General features: G+C 39.2%; 1 protein-coding gene across 2 annotated transcripts in view; it reads right to left on the reverse strand.

Annotated features, from left to right (window-relative positions):
• ece2a (endothelin converting enzyme 2a) overlaps window positions 1-18,706 on the reverse strand; it is a 295,107-nt gene that overhangs the window by 163,974 nt on the left and 112,427 nt on the right. Inside the window, exons 2-3 of one of the 2 annotated variants that reach the window (XM_043702448.2) lie at window positions 16,620-16,903; window positions 14,933-15,343 (exon numbers count right to left, since the gene is read on the reverse strand). In XM_043702448.2, coding sequence (XP_043558383.1) covers window positions 15,170-15,343; window positions 16,620-16,903 — 458 coding nt within the window. In that variant the 3' untranslated portion in view covers window positions 14,933-15,169. Of the gene's footprint in view, window positions 1-14,932; window positions 15,344-16,619; window positions 16,904-18,706 lie in introns of those variants that run through there. The other variant, XM_043702447.2, reaches the window with a different exon arrangement.

Genomic DNA, 18,706 nt, shown 5'->3' on the forward strand with positions numbered 1-18,706 from the left:
GGGAGGTGAAGCATCCTATAAGGGAAGTAATGATGGATTGTCAAAAAGATGGCAGCTAACATTAAGGAAATTGTAAAACCTTCTATAAGCACATCAATGGTAAAAGTGTAGTAAAAGGAATAGAAGGGCTGATTAGGCACCAGAAAGGGGATTTATACTTAGCTAAGTTAATTATTTGCATGTGTCTTTACCTTGATGTACACTCATATAAATCATTAAAGGTGGCAAGATTTTAGAGAGAACTGTTAATTATGCATACAGTTTTCCAGGGGCATGGAGTTCAAGAACAGGGAGGTCATGATGAATTTATAGAAGACACCTTCCCCATCACCCATAAAAGATGCAAAACCTGCGGGCACACCACCCCCCTTCAACTCCATCCAGGGCTCCAAACGGTCCTTTCAGGTGAGACAGAGGTTCACCTGCCTCTTTTCAACCTAGTTTACTGTATCCGGTGCTCCCAATGTGGTCTTCTCTGCATCAGTGAGACCAAACATAAACTCAGGGCATGTTTCATTGACCTGACCTCTCAGTCACCGTCCATTTTAACTCCCATTCGCATTTCCTTTCTGACATGACCAATCGTGGCCTCTTCAGACCACAAATTGGAGGAACAACACCTCCTCTTTTGCCTAAGCCAGGAGGATTCAACATTGAGTTCTCCAATTTCAAATAAACTCCTTTCCCAACTCTTGACTCCCTTTCCAGCCCCTCCCTCTCCCTTCCATCCATCTGATCAACCCTTCCTTCCAGCACTCCTCCCAATGACCCACCAGGTCATATACTCTACCTGTGTTCACCCTCCCTACCTCACCACTCCGCCCCTCTCCCCACTCATTACCCCCCCCACCCCCTCCATTCATCTGCAGCCCCCCTTGGAGACGGGGTAGAAGAGGCTTACGAGGATGGTTTTCGGGATGAGACACTTCAGTTATGAGAATAGATTAGAGAGGTTGGGACTGTTTTCCTTGGAGATAAGAAGGCTAAGAGAAGACTTAGTATAATTTTCCAGCTCATGAGGGTCTGAGTAGACAGGGAGAAACTGCAATGATTGGTAAATGAATCAAAAACCAGAGCGCACATTTTTAAAGTGTTCTACAAAAGAATTCAAATATGAGGTGAGAAAAATATTTTTTTTACACAGCGAGTCTCTGCATCTGGAATGCTCTTTCTGGAACTGCAGTGGAGGTGGGTTCTCGGATGCTGCCTGACCTGCTGTGCTTTTCCAGCACCACTCTGATCTAAACCGTGGGTTCAATTGAGACATTCAAGAGGGTACTAGATGATTATTTAAATAGAAACAATGTGTAGGGTTATGGGGTAAAGCCAGGATTTTGGCACTAAATTAAATTTTTCGGAGTCAGGGCAGACATGATAAAACGTGGAAGGAGGCCAATTGGCCTATCAATTTTATGATATTGGAAAAACACAGAAACAGTTTCTTCAGACCAATGAATCCATGTTGGCTGCTGCCTTCCATGCAATCTAATAGGGCAAATCTGAATAATCTACATTATTCACATATTCCTTCATTTTCTTTCACCTTCATGTTTTTTCTTTACTTACTCGTGGCACATGGGCATCGTTGGCTGGCCAGCATTTTATTGCCCATCCCTAGTTGCCCTTGAAAAGGTGGTGGTGAGCTGCCTTCTTGAACTGCTGCAATCTGCATTTTGTAGGTTAACCCACAATGCCATTAGGGGAGGGAATTCCAGGATTTTGGCCCAGTGACAGTGAAAGAATGGCAATTTATTTTCAAATTAGGATGGGAGTGGGTTGGAGGGGAACTTGCAGGTGGTGTAGTTCCCATGTATCTGCTGCTTTTGTCCTTCTAAATGGAAGTGGTCATGAGTTTGGAAGGTGCACTCTAAGAAACTTTGGTTAACTTCTACAGTGCATCTTGTAGACACATTGCCGCTACTGAGCTTCGGTGGTGGAGGGAGTAGATGCTCTTGTATGTGGTGCCAATCAAACAGTCTGGTTTGTCCTGGATGGTGTCAAGCTTCTTCAGTGTTGTTGGAGCTGCACCCATCCAGACAAGTACGGAGTATTCTATCACACTCCTGACTTGTGCCTTGTAGATAGTGGACAGGCTGTGGGGAGTCAGGAGGTGAGTTACTTGCCAACGTATTCATAGCCTCTGACCTGATCTTGTAGCCAGTGTTTATGTGGTGAGTCCAGTTGAGTTTCTAGTTAATAGTAACCACAAGAGTGTCGATGGCAGGGGATTCAGAGATAGTAACACCATTGAATACCAATGGGTGATGGTTAAATTGTCTTTTATTGGAAATGGTCGTTGCCTGGCATTTTTATGGTGTGAACGTTACTTGCCACTTGTCAGCCCACACTGGAATATTGTCCAGATCTTGTTGCATTTGCCTCAGAATTTGCCAATCCCCGAGACAAGTTTTTCCAGTACAGTTAAATCACTGGCATCTACCCGATAATGTGCCAAGGTAACCTGTACATAAAAAGCAGGACAAATCCAAGCCGGCCAATTACCATCACCACCCCCCGCGTCCCCCCATCAGTCTGCTCTTGATCATTAGTAAAATAATTGAGGCAAATGAATCCTTCAATATCTGAGGACTCACAAATTGTATCAAACATTGTGCAATCATCAGTGAAAACCCCCATTCATGATCTTATGATGGAGGGTGGGTCATTGATGAAGCAGCTGAAGGTGGTTGGGCCTAGGACACTGCCCTGATAAACTCCTGCAGAAATGTCCTGGAGCTGAGATGATTGACCTCTAATACCAACAACCATCTTCCTTTGTGACAGGTATAACCAACCAGCTGAGAGTTTGCCCCCAGCTACCCATTGATTCCAGCTTTGCTAGGGTTCCTTGATGCCACATTGGGTTAAATGCAACCTTGATGCCAACAGCTCTCATCTCACCTCTGGAATTCAGCTCTTTTTTCCATATTTGAACCAAGGCTGTAATGAGGTCATGAGCTGAATGGTCCTGGTGAACCCAAACTGATTCATCACTATGCAGGTTATTGCTGAGACAACACTCCTCGACAGCACCTTCAATTATTTTACCAATGATCAAGAGCAGACTGATGGGGGGACACGGGGGGGTGGTGATGGTAATTGGCCGGCTTGGATTTGTTCTGCTTTTTATGTACAGGTTACCTTGGCACATTATCGGGTAGATGCCAGTGATTTAACTGTACTGGAAAAAACTTGTCTCGGGGATTGGCAAATTCTGAGGCAAAAATCTTCAGTACTATTGCCAGAATGTTGTCAGGTCCAAAGCATTTGCAGTATCCAGTACCTCCAACTGTTTCTTGATATTACATGGAGTGAATCAAATTGGTTGAAGACTGGTATCTGTAATGCTGGGGAGCACTGTAGGAAGCCAACATGGATCATCTCAGCACTTCTGGCTGAACATTGCTGAGAATGCTTCAGCTTCATCTTTTGCATTGATGTGTTGGGCTCTTCCATTATTAACAGTCTCGTCTGGAATATTGACACACTTTCTGCTTCAACCACAGGCCTTGGAAATGAATTCCACAGCCTCAGAGTTCTCTCCCTATACAAAAGAAAACTTGACTTTCTCCCCAAATAACTCATTACAGTCACAGTCCATTGAGCTTTACATTATAGTCAGTTGCACACTCATCACAGATTAAAAAACACTAAGACATTATTGCCACAGTATAATTATAATATACTATTCCCTACACAGCAACATTCAAGAACCTATAAAATGTTCACCATCGAGCAGAAATTCAATTTCAATATTATGATATAAGGAGAGTTCTAACATGATTTATGTATGTTTTTAAACAGTGCATCAAGTGTAGTATATGTATGTTTTAACCATACATGTGCATTTCCAGTGATTTTATAAGAATTAAGTAGTCCCCTGACAAATCCATGCAGTTTAATGACACAGACAAACAGAATCTGCTTAAGTTTAAGCCAAGGCAATTTAATTTGAGCTTCCTTATTCCTATAAACAAGACTGAAATTTGCCATTTGAGATGGTTTATTGTTGCTATAGTAACAAAATGTTGCCATAGTAATAGGAGTGAATTATCTGCAAGAAAATGTTCACACTTCTATTGAAGTGTTAGGCAACAGGTTTAAACTTACAGCTGTTTCAAATTGAGTTATAGCCAAATGATGTAAATTAGCATAAAGTTCAGTCAATATTGGTATGCAGAGTGAAACTGCTGGAGTGTTAATGAGTGAGAGAATATCACACAGCACTCCAATCATTAAGTTTAGGTACACAAAATATTTAAATAAAAGTAAGCTTTAGTGCTGCTGAGAACGAAGAAAATCAAATCAGCTGACTTCACAATGCAGCTATGTGAATTTCTTGAAAATTATAGAAAACTGCGGGATTTAAATTTATCCACTGCCTTCCTGCCTGCTGGATTACACAGTCATACAGAATGACAGTCCCAAAGACAATCTCTCATCCACAAAATTATTCAAGGAGTCAATGGAATCAAACATTGGCCTCAGCTGCCATTCTCATATATGCCAATCAAGAAAAAGCTGACATTGGCTCCAAATAAGTGGACAACACAAAACTAACAAACAATCAAGGGATTTTTCAATGTATAATTTCAGTTATATCACACTGTAAACTTTTGCAATAAATTCTGTGTCTTACAATAGTGTCCTCCACAACCACCTGATGAAGGAGCAGCACTCAAAAAGCTAGTGCTTCCAATTAAACCTGTTGGACTATAATCTGGTGTCGTGTGATTTTTAACTTCACACAAAACTAGCTTCAATGTAAATGCATAAAAATAGACTAATTACACTGAAGTTGTCATGGAACAGTGGCATGGCAGGTGACATCCCTTTGCTTGTATTTTAATGAATAAATAATAAATGCATGAAAATCCAAAAGGTGCCTATGAGCTGTTAAGGTTTCTATTTTAAAGAAGTTTGCCTGCGCATAATAGTAGCATACCTGGATTAGTAATCTGAAGGCCCACACAAATGCTCAGGGCAGGGGATAGTTTCAAATCCTATCATAGCAGCTGGTGAAGTTTAAATTCATCTAATAAATTGGAAATGTATGTCTAATCTTAGCAATTGTTATCAAAGTATCATCAATTGCTGCGATTCCTGAAGAAGGGCCTGTGCCCGAAACGTCGAATCTCCTGTTCCCTGGATGCTGCCTGACCTGCTGTGCTGTTCCAGCAATAAAGTTTCAACTGTAAAAGCCTACCTGGTTCACTAATGTCCCTCAGGAAGGAAATGCACTGTCCTTACCTGGTCTATCATAGTATTGACTCCAGCCATGTGGTTGATATTTCACTACTCCTGAAATGGCCTAAGAAGCCACTTGTTGCAAGGACAAGGAAGGATGGGTATTCATACAGAATTATGAATTACGACACACCTTTTGGAGCTTATAATTAACACAAATTATAATTTTCTAAATCTATTTTAATTATAAAACACACTTCTAACCATTTGAGAATTGACTATTTTTGCTTATATTCTTTTTAACAACAGATAACATATAATTGGGAGAACACTCATTGGCACTGAGAAAAGGGCAGGAGCAAATAGATAAATCGGTCCATTCAGGGATCTTGGTGCACATATATATGCAATTCTTCTGAGTATTGCACTCTCATGTCTAAAACAATGGGCAATACATTTCTGGGGTACAGCACTCAGGACAAGTCTCTTCAGAATACTTAGTATTTTTACATTGTGCACTCTGATGACTTCAAACACTCTTATTTCACAATTTTATTTTTAAGAAATAGAATATAAGGTATAGCTTATGCTGTCAATCAAACAGGTCAATGCATAAATAAAAGCAATTTCCCCTTTTAACAGAGTCACTTTGTCTCCAACGTTCCAAATACTCCTCCATCCTGCCTATTGGGAAGCTCACATGTGCCTCAATTCATTCATCCTTAAATCCTTCCTTTATGACGTCCAATTGTTACTTAAAGTAATTATATGGTCTTGCCTTCATTATTCTCTGTAGAAGTTTATTTCATATATTCAAGAATTTCCTAATATATGTTCTTATTCGGTGTTGTACTAGTTTGAAACTGTTCCATTGGCTTTACTTGCACAGCATAATTCAAAACAATATTTTGGGTTTCCTCTCTCTATACCCTGACCAATCTGTATATCTTTATAAGATCACTTTTCAGGCACCTTCTTTCTAAGCTGAATCGCTGAAGTTTATCTATTCTTTGTTCGTATCTTAAATCTGACGTGGAGTAGGTGCAATTCACCATTACACTGAAATTTGATGTGGATTGTTACACTTCGTCAGAGATTCTGAAATTGGTAAATTGAAATTTTGCAACTAATGACTGTCTTAAAAGATCATATCAATCAGACCGGATGACATTAAACTGTGATTTTCTTTGAATAGGCATTGATATTTCTATGATGTGGAGGAGTCAGTGTTGGATTGGGGTGGACAAAGTTGAAAATCACATAACACTAGGTTATGGCCCAATAGTTTTATTTGAAAGCACAAGCTTTTGGTACACTGCTCCTTCATCAGGTGATTGTAGAGTATAAAGTAATAAGACACAGAATTTATAGCAAAAGATTACAGTGTCATGAAACTGAAATGATATATTGAACAAACCTGGATTGTTAAGTCTTTCATCTTTTAGAATGGGTTGCAGGTTTTGGTTCATTAACATGTAAATCCCAGAACTTCTTTTAAGCCACTTTCTCAAGGTAACTTAAGGTTTTATAACAAAAGGTGAAAACTCTGCTCAGACAATGCATTAACGATGTGAAGTCAGAGTCTGTCTGTATCCCAATCCTGAGTCAGCCTGGTTCTATTTCCAAAGTGGAATTTACACAATATTACATTGATTGACTATCTGCATTAACTGCCTGCAGATTGTGCATCTTTCGAGCAAAATAGAATGTATCTGCAAATCTAATTCTGCAAATATAAATTCATCCCATAGACTCATATGTGTGCATGCGTGCATGTGTCCATGACCTTTCCTATGCCTCCACTTCTTGCCTTTAAACAATTGCCAGAGCTTAAACAGATGATTGTTCGCACCAAACTGCACAGCCTTCCGGACTACATTGTTCTCAACAACGTACAACCTGTCAATTGCAACCACTCCAAGCATCAGAGTGTCAACACGGATACCACCATTACCTGTGGGGACACCACCCACCATGTACGCAGCAGGTACTCGTGTGACTTGGCTAACGTTGTTGATCTCATATGCTGCAAGTAAGGATGTCCGGAGGCATGGTGCACTACTGTACTGTAATCTTTTGCTATGAATTCTGTCTCTTATGATCTTACACTCCACAACCACCTGATGAAGGAGCAGCACTCTGAAAACTAGTGCTTCCAAATAAACCTTTTGGACTATAACCGTGTGTTGTGATTTTTAAGTTTGATATTTCTAATATTCACAAAACAATCTAAATGACAGACACAAACAATTTTCAGACAGAAAATATTAGAGTCATGAAGTAATACAGCATGGATACAGGCCTTTTGGCCCAAACTGGTCCATGCTGACGATTGTGCCCACTCAACTTGTTCCAACTGCCCCCATTTGATCCATATCCTCTAAACCCTTCCTACTCATGTACCTATCCAAATGCTTTTTAAATGTTGCTATTATACCTGCGTCAACTATTTTCTCTGGCAACCCATTCCACATATACACCACTCTCTGCACGAAGAACTTACCTCTCAGGTCCTTCTTAACTCTTTCCCCTCTTACCTCTAAACCTGTGTCCTCTAATTTTCAATTCCCCATCCTGGGGAAAAGACTATATGCATTAATCCTATCTATGCCTCTCGTGATTTTTTAAACCTTTATAAGGTCACCCTTCATTCTCTTGCACTCCAGTGAATGAAATGCTATCCTGGCCAACCTCCCCCTATAATTCAGGCCTATTAGTCCTGGCAACATCTTTGTAAATCTTCTTTACACTCTTTCCAGTTTAACTATGTCTTTCCCAAAACAGGGTGACCAAAACTGTACACAATACCTCAACTGCAGCCTCACCAATGACTTATACAACTGTAACATGACATCCCAACTCCTACACTCAGTGCCTCAACCGATGAAGGCCAGCATTCTAATTGCCTTCTTCATCATTCTGTCTACCTGTACTCTACTTTCAATGAACTATGTACTTGTACTCCTAGGTCCCTCTGTTCCTCAACACTCCTCAGAGCCTTATCAATTACTGTATAAATCCTACTTTGGTTTGACGTTCCCAAGTGCAACATCTCACATTACCTTTATCTCTATTAAATTACATTTGCCAATCCTAAGCCCTTTTCCCCATCTGATCAAGATCCCTCTGTAATTTTTGATAACCTTCTGTGGTGTAAAATTCCAAGCAGTGGAATGTGGTGAAACGGTTAAAAATTATGTCCCAATACATGTGTGAATCTAACCGGAATGGAGGTGTTGCTTAGTCCCGTGTGAATCTTATTACACACCTCCCCGTGTGAATCTTCTTATCTGTATGTAACCAGAATGGAATGTGTTTTTTAGCCTTGCTCTGCTGTTCACATGAATGTTTATATCTGGAAAAGAGTATATCAGCTGGAAAAGTCTCCAGTTCGGTGAGTCTGCTCCGGGGTTACGTTTAACCGCCGAGCGTGGGTTGTTGGCAACCGCTCTACGAGAACTGACGGCTCCCAGTTCCGGTAACATGTAGAGTGAGTATAAGCCAGACCCGTTGGTTGTGGCGACGCTGCGGGGAATAAAATGCCCATATTCTAGCAGACTCGCCTCTTGGTCGTTTGTTCTGTGTCAGACTACTCTCCTACGAACCTGACCTTGAGAATTTTTTAAAACATTTGGCGTAGTCGGCAGGATCAATCGCAATTGAGGAGAGATTTTGATACAGAACAATGTTTTGGAAAAAGACTAAGAAACCAGAAGAACAAACTGTGGAGGTCCCGACCGTCCCGGGATGGCATGGATGTGGGCATGTACGTGGCAGTTTGTTTGAGAGAGGATCCCAGTCCTGCCGAAGAACCCCTTGCCTGGGGTACAGCGGAGGATGTGGGCATGTCCAAAAAGCTGAAGCGGAGTTAACAGAATTGAATGGGATTGAACTGAACTGAACTGAGTGGAACTGAAGTGAATCAAATTGAACGGAACAAAATGGAACTGAGCTAAATTGAATTGAAATGGACGGAACTGAATTGAACACAATTGAATTGAACTGAACAGACCTGAACTGAGCTGAATTGAACTACACTGAATTGACTGAACTGAAATTAACTGAAACGAATTGAACTGAATTAAGCATAATGTAACACATGTATTGGGCCAAGCAGTGGAATGTGGTGTAAAATTCCAAGCAGTGGAATGTGGTGAAACGGTTAAAAATTATGTCCCAATACATGTGTGAATCTAACCGGAATGGAGGTGTTGCTTAGTCCCGTGTGAATCTTATTACACACCTCCCCGTGTGAATCTTCTTATCTGTATGTAACCAGAATGGAATGTGTTTTTTAGCCTTGCTCTGCTGTTCACATGAATGTTTATATCTGGAAAAGAGTATATCAGCTGGAAAAGTCTCCAGTTCGGTGAGTCTGCTCCGGGGTTACGTTTAACCGCCGAGCGTGGGTTGTTGGCAACCGCTCTACGAGAACTGACGGCTCCCAGTTCCGGTAACATGTAGAGTGAGTATAAGCCAGACCCGTTGGTTGTGGCGACGCTGCGGGGAATAAAATGCCCATATTCTAGCAGACTCGCCTCTTGGTCGTTTGTTCTGTGTCAGACTACTCTCCTACGAACCTGACCTTGAGAATTTTTTAAAACACCTTCCTTGCTATCAACAATACCTCCTAATTTTGTATCATTCGTAAACTTATTAATCATGCCTTGTACATTCACATTCCGATCATTAATGTAAATAACAACAAGGTCCTAGCACCGACTCCTGTGGCACACCACTAGTCACAGGCCTCCAGTCTGAGAAACAACCTTCAACGATCACTCTCTGCTTCCTACTATTGAGCCAATTTTGAAACTAATTAGCTAGCTCTCCCTGGATCCCATGCGACTTAACCTTCATGACTAGCCTGCCATGCGGGACCCTGTCAAAAGCTTTACTAAAGTATTTATTCATTTTTCACTGCTTATTAGTAATTTGTTTACTTTGGCAGTTATTTTTATGCAAATTATTTTGCTTTACCATCAAACTGATCATAAATTTGAGAGTCAAAAAAAAGAGCCAAATGAAAAAACGATAGGCTGAAAGGATTGTTTATCAAAGAGTAATTTTAAATCATTAACATTCAAATAATTCCAATAATCCTTCTAAATCACCAAACATGCAAGTTTGGTTATCAAAAAATGAGCTTAGACCATATTCAAAAATACTTTTAAAAAAAAATTCTTTGGATCAATTGATCTTCTCTGCCTATGCTGGTTTAAAGCTAAAATCCCATGGGTGAAAAATCAGTGCCAACATATTGCATCACCAACTCTCTCACTATGTTTTATTGATCTATTGAAGCTGTGTTTGAATCTCAGTGGAGAAATTGAAACAATCTAATACTATTTACAATTTCCGATTCACCTAAACTGTCAATATATTTTGCTATAATAATGAGACATATTTTCCATCTTTTACAATTTACTGTTAGAAACAGTTCCAAATATTGTTACATGTATTTACTGGGGAGGGTGGAATGAGAGAAAGTAAACATCTAAAAGCAATAGCTGTTCTCCCTAGGAAAGACTTGATTCATAGAGTTTAGAAAATAAATGGGATTCTTGAGGTGAAATCTCATGCAGAGAGTGAGGATGTGTGCAGAATATTAATGTGTCTATGCTGACAGATAACATGCTGCCTAATTATCACATCCCCAACAAAGCGAATAGCAGATGAAATGCTCACTCCCTGCAGGGATTTGCTGACATCATCCCTTAAAGTACGTGGTGTAGATGCTTTTATCTGCAAGTGCCACTGGGAGACCCTGACAGATACTGTTTGAGATTGTCTGATATTAGTCAGAATATAAACGGAGTGTGACTTAACTTGGATGAGAGCCAAGAATCAATGCATCAAACCACATGACAATCAAAATGATTTGACACAACAGATTCACACAGATAAAAACAAGACAGAAAAAAAACAATTTTTGATACATTTTTAAATATTAAAAAATTGCCTTTCTATATATCTAGGCTCATTAATTGAGGATCAACAGTTCTGGAAATTTAAGAATCTATCACTTGATATGCAGCTACAGCATAAAAACATTTCAAAAGGGTACTTTTTTTTGGATGGTGTAGTGCTTTTCTCCTCTCTCCTGAAGGCGCTTGCTGTGAATGAGCTATTACATTTTTGTACATCAGTCTAGTTACCACTTTTCATGTGCACACTTGGATAATGAGTAATGTCGAGCTATTTGATCATGTAAGGCACCACATGTCAGTGAGCCAAGAGGCTCAGAGAGTAGCGCTCCTGTCTCTCACCAAGAAAGCCTGTGTTCAAGTCCCATGCTCAGACTTGCTGGCCATGGAAGGAGTATTCACAGGATTCTTCTATTAATACCATAGATTGTGGATCAAATATTTCTCATTATACAAATAAAGAGCGGTGATAGAAATGTAAGAGTGGGCCATTTAACTCCTGAAGCCTGCTCCACCATTCAATATGATCATGACTGATCATTGAGTTCAATACTCTGATCCCACCCCACACCTCACCCAATATCCCTGAATCCCTTCAGCCACAAGAGCTATATTTACCTCCTCCTTGAATACACAATGTTTTCTGTGGTAGTGAATTCTACAATCTCACCACTTCCTGTGTGCACAAATTTCTCCTCATCTGTCCTAAATGGTTACCCCTTATCCTTAAACCATGATCCCTGGTCCTGCAATCCCCCACAATCCTGCCTGTCTAGTCTGTTAGAATTTTATAAGTTTCGATCAGATTCCTCTCATTCTTCTAAACTCCAATCATTAAAATCCTAACCAACTCAGACTCTTGTTATACATCAGTCCTGCCAAACGAGGAGTCATTTTGCTAAACCTTTACTGCACTCCATCTATACCAAGAACATCCTTCCTCAGATAAGGAAACCAAAACTGCAGACAATATTCCTGGTGTGGCCTCACCAACACACTGTATAATTGCAGCAAGGCATCCTTGTTCTTGTACTCAAATCATCTTGCTATTAAGGCCAAAACGTTTAAACTCATTGGTAACAGCTTGTAGAAATGGATGTCCAGGACAAAAATAACAGCCAAGTGTGGATTCATTATGGAAAGTAAATTCAGATATGTAAAATGCAAATGTTGTTCAACAAACTTTATTGACATTTTTGATGAGGAAATGGAGAAGATTAATGAAGATAATATGGTTGATATGGTCCGTAAGAACTTCCGAAAGACATTTGATAATATGCCACATAATAAGTTTGTCAGCAAAATGAATGCCTACAGAATAGAAGACACACAGGCTATAATAGATTCATAGTTGGCTGAGTGACAGGAAATAGAGATGTTTCCCAGTGTACTGGGACCAATGATTTTCCTAATATTAAAGTATTGATTTAGACTTAAGGTGTCATGGCACAATTTCAAAATCTGCCGATAACAATTTCAAAATCTTAGAAGTATAGTGAAGTGTGACGGGGTAGTGACAGACTTCAAAATGATAGAAATTGGCTGGTGGGATGGGCTGGTATGTGGCAGAAGAGATTTAATACAGAGAAATATAATCCTATGATTCTCAGTGCACAGTGATACATTTTGTTAAAAAAAATTGAGAGGCGAAATAAAGGGTACAATTTCATAGGTCCTGGGAACTGAGAGACTCTGGGAGTATATGTGCAAAATTGTTGAAGGGGCAGGTTGAAAAAGGTGGTTCAAAGACATGTTCAATCATAAGCAACATGGCATCTTATATTAAACAGCCTATTTAAACTCTGCTTTGCTTGCAAACTCCCTCTAATGGTACAACTCCAAATGGTATCTTCAACTGAACAAAATGTGCATTGTACTTTTCAAAACACTGCAACATTACAACTAAAAAAGTAAATATGAAGGTACTTATTTAACAGTGCCTTTTCAGAGAGAATTGAATGAAAACCTGAAAGGAAAAAAAATGTAGGGATATGGGTAAAGAATGGGGGATCAACATAGTTATATTGTTCTATCAAGAGCTCAGGCTCAATACAATGAAAGGGATCTTTCTATGCTGTAATCATTCTTTGATTGCAAGTATAAAGTGGGTGCTGAATTTACCCAGTAAGCCATAAAGGAAATTAATCTGCTTTTAAAAAGTCTTATCAATAAGGTACAGGCTTTGCAGTCTTAGTAGCCTAAATAAATAGATTTAAGTGGATTTTTAAAAAATGTAAACTTTAACAACAGACATAAGGGATGGCATTTCCAGTCAATGAAATCAGTTTGCAATCTAATAAAACATACAACTTTAATTCCCAGCTACCTACAATGAATGAACCAATGAACAAGAAAATAAAGTGCAGAATGAAAGAAACAAGGTAATTTAGTTCACACAGCCCGTTATTTGGCAGACAGTGATGTGACATTAAAAGCATGTTATATTTAGAGCTAATCAGTGTTGCACTGATTAGATTACTTACAGTGTGGAAACAGGCCCTTCGGCCCAACAAGTCCACACCGCCCCGCCGAAGCGCAACCCACCCATACCCCTACATTTACCCCTTACCAACACTACGGGCAATTTTAGCGTGGCCAATTCACCTGACCTGCACATCTTTGGACTGTGGGAGGAAACCGGAGCACCCGGAGGAAACCCACTCAGACACAGGGAGAATGTGCAAACTCCACACAGACAGTCGCCTTAGGCGGGAATTGAACCCGGGTCTCTGGCGCTGTGAGGCAGCAGTGCTAACCACTGTGCCACCGTGCTGGTTCCCATGATTTCACAAAAAAACCTGAGAGATTATCTCTGGCCAAAATTGTTAATTAGTTCTTGTTCATAGCTTATGTGTTGCATTTTCACCCTGGAAGCAGGTAGCAGGAAATTTCTCACTCAGCCTATCGGCTCACCTTCAGGAGAAAGTGTCTGCAAATGGGGGAGGGGGATTTTCATTTCAGTCAGGGGGTTTTAACTAAAATTAGACTGCTGCCTGTAGAAGAACTCTGACACAGGGACACAGGGTGGCCAAGTGCAGAGATGGGCTGCTGAAAAGTTCTACCTTGGTGCTCTGGGGCTTCACCCCAATTGTAATGAAAGTAATATAACAGTAAACAACCTTCTTTCTCTCACCTTTCTCCTTGCCCTCTCCACACCAACTAAAGCCCACCCAACACCTCTCCTATGACCCCTCTACCCTTTGTGCCATGCTGTGCATGTCTAGCCAAGAATGAAGAATGCATAATGAGGTGGGGCTGGGAGCCCAAGCATCAACTAATCTGCTAAACTATTTGCATCCAAGAGAAATCATTGATCAATTGACAGACTTCTCTCTATGACCAATGGGAGTGGAAATCCTGGAATTGGGTCATGGCTTTCATTTTCAAAGGTTCTCAAAGTGTCCCCACCTCTGAAAATTTAGCCCAATAATACTGTTGTTTCAGCACAACCAGAACTACAGTGCTATATGTAACTCCCAGTCCATCTATGCCCAACTTCTGCATAACTGTCAAAACATCAAATCAGGCCTCATTTAAAAAGGATCTCCAAGAATTATCTTTGATAAGAATTTAGTTTACATTTCTACTACCCAGTAATAAAATGCTTTTTAATCTTTAACTTTGGTCTCATCTGATAGAACTTGAATCCCACAAAAATAAGAAATAAATTTAAATTTGAAAAGGACTTAGATGTTTCATTAGTAGTGGGTTAAAGGGTTATGGAAACTGGGCAGGAAAGTGCACTTGAGAACAAGTTGAGATCAGCTATGATTGTATTAAGTGGTGAAGCAGGCTTGAGGGACTGCATTGCCTACTTGTGCTCCTAGTTCTTTTGATCTTATTTTGCAGTCAAATTCAGAACCAGAACTCAGTTATGATTTAGAGTTTTCTGGAATTGCCACTTTGAGACTCTTAATGTCTTACAGTTAAACTCCTCAAACCACCATCTGCCTTCATCCTCTGACTTTGATTCTGAAGAGCATTCTAAGTAATGAGAAGTCACTAGGGAAGGTCCTGAAGGTTGTACAGAGAGTCGAGAAGTTCTTGTTGCAGAGCTAAGAGTGATGGTGATCATTGGAAGCTTGTAAAAGAGGAATTAAAACCCCTAACCATGAAAGTATATCACTTAAAAGCTGGAGGTTCAACAGCAGTTTAATCAACTCTGAACTTAGAAGCATGGAACATTCAGACAGCAGCAATAGGTTACACAGGAATTGTCCACATGGTATCTGTAAAATGATATAGAAAGCAACTGAAATATCTGATAGATGAGCAAAGAACTTCACAAGCAGGGAGAGACAATACAATATGCAGTTAATGGTGCTTTAGAAAAATCAGAAATTCTTCTTGCAAAAAATGAAAAATTAGAAACAGCTACAATGGAGTGAACAAGTGAAATACCTTGGGAGGGAAATCCCAAAGAAACACTTTTTCAGTTTACAGTGGTTTTGCAGACTTCAACTTTTAACCTGCTGCAGTGTAGGACATGAAATGAATAGATTCCTAATTCTCTATGGACCCGACACAAGTTTTTCAGCAACGGAGGCAGTAGAACACGTGAAAGACACTTTGTATCTGGTCCTAAAAGCAAATCCTACTCATGCAATTGCAAACATGCAATTAAAATTAAACAGTATTTTTGCTGCATACTTTCTAGAAATTAGAGATTCAATTCTGCTCCGTCACATCATCATCATAGTGTGTGTCAAGATGTGGAAAGTACACACTCGGTTAAAAATGACAACAGGCAAAAAGTCTGGCTGAAATTAAGTGATGTTTAAAAATATCTGTACCTTAAGCACAATGAAACATAATTTTCAGAGGACTTTAACGTAAGCAAAGTATGTGGATGCTGGAGCTTGTAAATTCAGTGGCTGACTAGGGAGGAATTCTAGAATGTCACACCCATAAAGGTTCAGGGAAACCTCAAAAGAAAAGCTAAAAAGGTAGAGATAATGGACAGTCTGACTACTCAATGCCCTCTCTGCAGGAGCAATCTGTGGAGAGAGAAACAGGCTTACATTTTGCATCCAATATGAATCGATATGGCCTTAACTTTAACTGTATCTCTCTCCACAAATACTGCCAGAGCTCCTGAGTTTCTCCAGTATATTCAGTTTTCACCTCAAAGGACTATGCTTATTCTGCAATAATCTAGGTAGAGGGCTACCGAAAAGCCTAGAGAAAAGGATTTTATGATGTTTCTCTGAAATTTGTTCCAATCTACTACCACTAGGAGACTTGTAGAAATTTTACCCCAAGGTATTGTAGTGGTTAAAATCGACCTGCAAACATAGTTTCTAGTATTTTAAGGGTTATATATTAAATCAATTTGACCTTTAACACAAAGCAATCCTCAGCAGTTTCGATCATGTTAGTACACAAGTTCTATATCTGATAAATGCTATCTATTGTATTGTAAACTCACAATGCATGAAAGCAAGTGAATATCATCAATGAAAGACACATTCTTTGAAACAGTCTTTTCAATATGATCAGTCTTACCTCTTTCAAAACTTGGTCTATAGTTTCTGTGGTTTCCTGTGATACATTCCAAGGATCCTTTTCATCCACCATCATTGCATCAAGGGTACCTTTCTCCAATACTACATCGAAGCTTTCATCTTCAAACTGAAGTGCCTTAGCATCCATAACCTTCCATTCCATGCCTGAGCAGGTGGCATATTTGGAAGCCATTTTTTCAATACATATTGCTGAGAAATCAATATTTGTGATTGATCTATAACCGCTCATGAACATTTCATAACTCAATGAGCTATTTCCACATCCTAGAAAATAAAGAAAACACTTTTAAAGAATTGTTGAAGTTATGTCAATTGTGCATTATGAATAAACGTGGAATTAGAACAGAATCCATAACATCTACATGGTGTAGAGCCTATATTATACAATCAAATTAGTTTATAAGAAAATTCTGTCTACCTTAATTTTTCTGGATCAAGTCTGGACATATTGAACTCTTAATTGCAACATTTTTTTTGAAACAAGGAGATAAAGCCAAAAGATGGCTGTGGACATAAATTCTTTAGCTGTCTGGATAGGAATTCTCGAATATCACAACTACCCAATGCCTTTTCAGCAGGAAGCCATCTCCTGCACATGTTTTTGTTTTAACCTTTTAGGGATATACAAAAACAGGGATTAGACTCTGATCAACTCAACCCTGGAGTGGCCTGATGTATGAGTGTGTTGTCTTGTTTGTAAACTTTGAAAAGGGGGAGCCAATGGCCTAGTGGTATTATCACTAGACTGTTAATCTAGGAATTCAGCTAATGTTCTGCGGATCTGGGTTCAATATGTCTTTTTAAAAAGCATTTATCTTCTTTAGGATTCACCTCTAATTCCTATTCCTAATCTATGTGTATGTGTGTTCTGTTTTTACTTCCTGCATTTAGGAACTAATAAACTCAACCTTTTATTGACTCAAGAAAGCCTGGTTAAATTGACTCATTTTAAAAGCTTACTTCCTTTGGTTTTGGAGAAAGATATACACAAAGGAGGTATCTTTTGTACATTCACCTTGTTCTGACCAAACGAAGCAGCAGATAAACAATGAAGAGGAACCAGTGCATCGCTTTTCACCTGGGAGCATAACAACCTGGGGTGTCCCATTGGACAAGTAACAAGATGGGGAATCTCAACCAGGGACAGGTTGTGACAGGACGAAGTATAATATGGAGTTCCAAAGAAAAGAAATCTTTGACTTGAAATATTAACTTTGTTTCTATCCCCATCTTTATTGGAACTTGAAATAGTGATTTTAATCACACGTTTTAGCAGGATCCACCTTCTCTTTAAAACATTCTCACTTTAGTGTTGCCCTGGGCTTGAACACCATATAATTCTATGAAGCAGCAACTGAACATGTGACTGGTAGCAGCAACGTGAACAACATTACATTAGTGTTTAAACTTAGCTGACTCCTTTTGTAATAGAAAATAATGAATAATTCACAACTTCTAAAGCAAGCTAAATTTTAATTAAGTTTTATGGGTAGTTATTCTTTTCATTGCTTCACATCAAAAATATCTGTTACTTCGCACTCTTCAGAAGTTTCAGGCAAATTCACTTCAAAGGTGATGGGTAGCCTGTTTTGCAAAAGCTTTGAAAAGGGCAGCTAATTAAATTCATCCAAAAAGTAATGAGAACAAACATAATTTAAATAATTCTTCAATGCAAAATGCTGTCAATCAAACCAATATATGAACAAATCACAAAATTATTTGAAATCAATATTCATTTCAGCTAGTTTGTTAACGAACCTTCCAATTAATATAGATCAGGTTATAGATCAGCTACAACTTTATTAAATAACAGAACATATTTGAGAGGATATGTGAACTACCCTGTTCCTATTTCCAAGCTCCATGCTTTTCTTTAAGGTGCTTTACAATATTTTTCAATTTACAGGAACAGGTCTGTTACTGTTCTAGTGATCCACAGATTTAGACTAATTCCCCACTTAGCTGCTGGACAATTCAATTCATGAATAAATCTGGTGTGAACCTCTAGTCTCAGTAATGATGATGATCATGAAACTAATGGATGGTAGAATCTAGGCACTGGAAAAG

This window comes from Chiloscyllium plagiosum, unplaced genomic scaffold (genome assembly GCF_037043375.1).
Source record: "Chiloscyllium plagiosum isolate Xiang-an unplaced genomic scaffold, Cpla_swu_hap1 HiC_scaffold_13, whole genome shotgun sequence".
In the NCBI taxonomy this organism is placed as follows: Eukaryota; Metazoa; Chordata; class Chondrichthyes; order Orectolobiformes; family Hemiscylliidae; genus Chiloscyllium; species Chiloscyllium plagiosum.